Source organism: Micropterus dolomieu, unplaced genomic scaffold (genome assembly GCF_021292245.1).
Source record: "Micropterus dolomieu isolate WLL.071019.BEF.003 ecotype Adirondacks unplaced genomic scaffold, ASM2129224v1 contig_12965, whole genome shotgun sequence".
Lineage (NCBI taxonomy): Eukaryota > Metazoa > Chordata > Actinopteri > Centrarchiformes > Centrarchidae > Micropterus > Micropterus dolomieu.
Window position 1 is genome coordinate 1 of NW_025741951.1, and position 5,044 is coordinate 5,044.

Here is a 5,044-nt window from a genome sequence, read left to right on the forward strand (position 1 = left end):
AAAGAGACAGAGACAATCCAGCTGCTGTTTATGTCACTTGTCGCTTCGTTCCTTAAGTAGCGTTACAGCGATAGAGAAGAAATAAAGATGTCATTGTATGAGTTATAAAGCCTTCAGGTCAAATATGAGACTGGTGGACACAAACACAAATTGATCAGTGTTTGTGTTTTTGACACGTTCTTCATGCGTTTAACAGCCATTTCTGACACAGACAGATGGGCGGTGAACATCACATTGCTGGTCGTCCCAGCATTTCTTATCTGTATGAACCAAAAACACAGCAGTCAGACAGCAAACCTGAAACTGTTGAATGAAGCATCATTATGTAGACAGATCATTCATCTTGGGATATATTGTCCGTTTGAACATCATCACTCACAGTTACAGACAGAAACTCCTGACTGTTGTCATCACAACAGTTTTTGTAGCTGCTTTAATAGGTAACTAATCAATCTCAAAAAAACCAACACTGTACGTTTTGTAGTTTATGATATAATGTTTTGTATTGGTAACATTCAAGTGATTTGACATAAACCCAAAGATATTTAAATTTATGCAATTCACCAGCCTTTTCTTTGTAAGTAAAATATTGTGTCGTAATTTACCTATGTGATTTATTTGCAGACAGTTCTGAGGACCTTGATAGTTATTAGGCTCTCCAGAACACCAGTAAGAAAAGCTGAAAGGCTTTCCGTCACTCCAGAACCAAACTCCATCCTTGAATACAGAAGAGAATATTATATAAAAGAGTCAGGACAATAATGCTTAAATTAAATAAATGTTGCACATCATATAATGATGAATAATTTACCTGTTGTGCATCAGATCCCCCAATCCATGTTAATCCTTGATTGTGAGTGGCCCTCAATATCAACGATTGAATCTCACGGTACTCCTGGATGTTGTGTACAGATGCAAGGTTTCCACCCATGGACATACAGTTTCTCTACAGCGGAGAAAGAAGTCCAGGCTGTAAATGATGCCACTGCTAGAAAGTAGTGCACAGAATAAATGTCATGTAGAAGCTTCACTGAATAAAGATAATCTTGATTACCTCAGCCGCAGCCCAATTCATGGATCGTGGAACGTAGAGGAAACAGCGACCGTTGAAAGCAGTCCAACCCTCGGAAAAAGACGCGGACCTCTTGACAATATGACTCTCTCCTGAAGTCAAACAGACAAGAAGTAGTAGATGCATTTCTTGTTTTTACAGGAGAACATCATGATAAAGTGTATTTTAATATAATTCTGATAAAGTATCCACTAACTTGGAGTGAATGAGTCGGTCCAGTTTCCAGCCTCTGCGTCTGGAAGAACTGCACAGTTTGACATAGCAGTTAGTGATTTAAGTTGTCTGCTGTTTTCATTGTGTATTTATGAATACATTTAATTTCTTTTTCTGTACATGCAGTAATAATCATGTCTCATATATGAGATTATAAGAGAGGACCATTACAAATCTAAAGAAATATGCACTCACCTTGGACAGCAGTTCCCTCTGTCCCGGGTTCATCCTCTGCGTCTGGAAGAGCTGGAAGGACATTTTGACCCACTAGTGAGTTCATGTCTTCATCTACCCTTGTTGCTGTGTATAGACACATGAACATAAGCTGTCTCTCGTTCACACTCACTCACATATGGAGTAATACTCACCAGCAGCTCTGGTCAGAGCCATCATGGCACAAAGAAGTGCAGACAGAGTCAGCGTCTTCATGGTGGAGATGATGCAGATGTTGAAGATGATGATTACCTTTAATAAAGACAGACAGGGACATGTTAGTAACACTTCTCTAGGGAAGAGACCACCTGTAGTGGCAGTCAGGTCAATATATAATGACAGTTTGTGAGCAAACCTGCTGCAGAACGATCTTCTCTTCTTCCTTCTCAGCATCTGTAGCTTCAGTCGTCCTGAACCATAGAAACACCAGCTCTTATATACAGTTGATGACGCATCTTACCAGGAACTGAGGATTAATTCATTTATCTTGCCACCTCATAAAACCAGAAACACAACCAAAATACACATTTACGGGCAACATGTTCACCGTCTCCAGCTGAAAGGTTTGTTTGCATAATGTTTGTAACCATGGAGCTGTGAAATATGATCACTACAACATTTGAGATCACTGTTAAGTGGAACTCAAACTTTCAGACATATTAACTGTAATAAATGTATTTAATAAGGACAAATTCCAGTTGGATGCTAATTATATTATATTGGGCATTGTTTCTATTCACTGATATATTTGTAGTGAGCGTTTAAGCTGAGAATCCATCACTTTTATTATGTCTTAAGGCGAGGCACCACAGTCAAATTATGATTTTTAAGTTATTTTGCAACTATTATTACCATACTTTCATAAAATCTACAAAACAACCTTGAATACTATATTTAAACATTATTAATTGTCTATATGTACCAAGTCCGTCAACTGCAGATTGTGTAAATATTATCTCTTTAGATTTTCTTTGTAAAGGTTTGACCAGCCTTTTTTTAAACTCTCCATACTGAATCACATATAATTTGAATGCTTGTTTTCTAGAGCACAATGTTAGCTAGTCCATATAATATATATCTATAAGAGATGTGTTCATAGGAAAAAAAAGAATTTATTTTAAGTGTGTTGTTATTCCGCTTTTTTTCACAAAATGACAATATTTCCTGTACATCACATTGTTTCTTAGGTCATATAGCAAGACATTTAAATACAAACCCGATTCCAAACAAAGTTGGGACACTGTACAGATTGTGAGTAAAAAGGAATGGAATAATTTACAAATCTCATAAACTTATATTTTATTCTCAATAGAATATAGATAACATATCAAATGTTGAAAGTGAGACATTTTGAAATGTCATGCCAAATATTGGCTCATTTTGGATTTCATGAGAGCTACACATCCCAAAGTAGTTGTGACAGGTAGAATATAAAATTACATATAAGGAACAGCTGGAGGACCAATTTGCAACTCATTATGTCAATTGGCAACATGATTGGGTATAAAAAGAGCCTCTCAGTGTGGCAGTGTCTCTCAGAAGTCAAGATGGGCAGAGGATCACCAATTCCCCCAATGCTATGGCGAAAAATAGTGGAGCAGTATCAGAAAGGAGTTTCTCAGGGAAAAATTGCAAAGAGTTTGAAGTTATCATCATCTACAGTGCATAATATCATCCAAAGATTCAGAGAATCTGGAACAATCTCTGTGCGTAAGGGTCAAGGCTGGAAAACCATACTAGATGCCCGTGATCTTCGGGCCCTTAGACGGCACTGCATCACATACAGGAATTCTACTGTAATGGAAATCACAACATGGGCTAAGGAATACTTCCAGAAAACATTGTCGGTGAACACAATCCACCGTGCCATTCGCCGTTGCCGGCTAAAATTCTACAGGTCAAAAAAGAAGCCATATCTAAACAGGATCCAGAAGCGCAGGTGTTTTCTCTGGGCCAAGGCTAATTTAAAATGGACTGTGGTAAAGTGGAAAACTGTTCTGTGGTCAGACGAATCAAAATTTGAAGTTTGTTTTGGAAAACTAGGACGCCATGTCATCCGGTCTAAAGAGGACAAGATCAACCCAAGTTGTTATCAGCGCTCAGTTCAGAAGCCTGCATCTCTGATGGTATGGGGTTGCATGAGTGTGTGTGGCATGGGAAGCTTACACATCTGGAAAGGCACCGTCAATGCTGGAAGGTATATCCAAGAACAGCATATGCTCCCATCCAGACGTCGTCTCTTTCAGGGAATACCTTGCATTTTCCACCATGACAATGCCAGACCACACACTGCATCAATTACAACATCATGGCTGAGTAGAAGAAGGATTCGGGTACTGAAATGGCCAGCCTGCAGTCCAGATCTTTCACCCATAGAAAACATTTGGCGCATCATAAAGAGAAAGATGCGACAAAGAAGACCTAAGACAGTTGAGCAACTAGAAGCCTGTATTAGACAAGAATGGGACAACATTCCTATTCCTAAACTTGAGCAACTTGTCTCCTCAGTCCCCAGATGTTTGCAGACTGTTATAAAAAGAAGAGGGGATGCTACACAGTGGTAAACATGGCCTTGTCCCAACTTTTATGAGATGTGTTCACGCCATGAAATTTGAAGTCAACTTATTTGTCCCTTAAGATTATACATGTTCTCAGTTTCAACATTTGATATGTCATGTATGTTGTATTCTGAATAAAATCCTAAAATTTGAAAACTTCCACATCATTGCATTCTGGTTTTATTCACAATTTGTACAGTGTCCCAACTTTTTTGGAATCGGGTTTGTAGTTTCTTTTTAATATCTTTTATCCCTCTCATTTTATGTGGCAAAGGGTCTGTTCCACATATGACTGGCATATTTTGAATAAATCCATGAAAAAAAACACATTTTGAACTGTTCTGTAAATGTCTGGCCATTTGGTATATTATCGCAATAAAGCCAAAAAATCCACCTTCACTTCAGTGAAAATACTGACTCTCCAGTTCAGGGAAAAGGTTGACGAACAGTGTTAAAATAAATCTGTGTCACAGGAATCATTTTCCAGTGACACATGGTCCAGTTCATGTGGTTCATGGTCCAGTATTTCTCTGATCAGGCATCTGACAATTAGGGTATTTTATTATTATTATTATTATTAATGTCATAAAAGCAGTTACGTGGAAAGTTGATTCATTTTAAAATACAGTTTGTCTCTATTATCATTATTCTAATGTGCTTTGTGTGTGTGTCCAGGACGATTGTGTGGTGGATTATTTTGCTGAATGTGACCTAAATGTATAATGTAGCTAAATAAATTATAATGCACACACACATGAACTGAGAGAATCAGTGTCAGTCTGCAGTATTTCAATAACTAGACAAATAATATACACACATGACCACCACATAAAAAGCCAGATATTTCCCGTTTGATGTCATCAGAGATTTGGGCTTCTTGGGTTGTTACTGAGCGATTTGGAAAAGGAGAAGTGAATTAAGACTTAATAATGTCCCGAAGCGACACACTGCTGAAACCAGCAGTTTCAGCATTAACTGGAAACTGGTG

At 38.0% G+C, this 5,044-nt stretch overlaps 1 protein-coding gene across 1 annotated transcript; it reads right to left on the minus strand.

The window, feature by feature from the left end:
• Positions 1 to 38: 38 nt before the first annotated feature.
• On the minus strand, positions 39 to 1,965 carry LOC123966241 (type-2 ice-structuring protein-like). Its single transcript, XM_046042438.1, has 8 exons — positions 1,854 to 1,965; positions 1,654 to 1,750; positions 1,481 to 1,531; positions 1,269 to 1,316; positions 1,055 to 1,164; positions 812 to 946; positions 606 to 717; positions 39 to 260 (listed from the first exon to the last, which is right to left on the minus strand). Exons 2-8 carry the CDS (start codon positions 1,712 to 1,714, stop codon positions 190 to 192), a joined length of 588 nt encoding a protein of 195 aa, XP_045898394.1. The 5' UTR covers positions 1,715 to 1,750; positions 1,854 to 1,965; the 3' UTR covers positions 39 to 189.
• Positions 1,966 to 5,044: the final 3,079 nt, after the last annotated feature.

Bases quoted from the DNA above. Each gene is read 5' to 3' on its own strand.
- LOC123966241 (XM_046042438.1), bottom strand. From the start codon at position 1,714: ATGAAGACGCTGACTCTGTCTGCACTTCTTTGTGCCATGATGGCTCTG. The intron at 1,317-1,480 runs GTGAGTGCATAT...CAAACTGTGCAG, and splicing joins AGAGGGAACTGCTGTCCAAG to TTCTTCCAGACGCAGAGGCT. The intron at 261-605 runs GTAAATTACGAC...TGGTTCATACAG, and splicing joins TCTGCAAATAAATCACATAG to ATAAGAAATGCTGGGACGAC.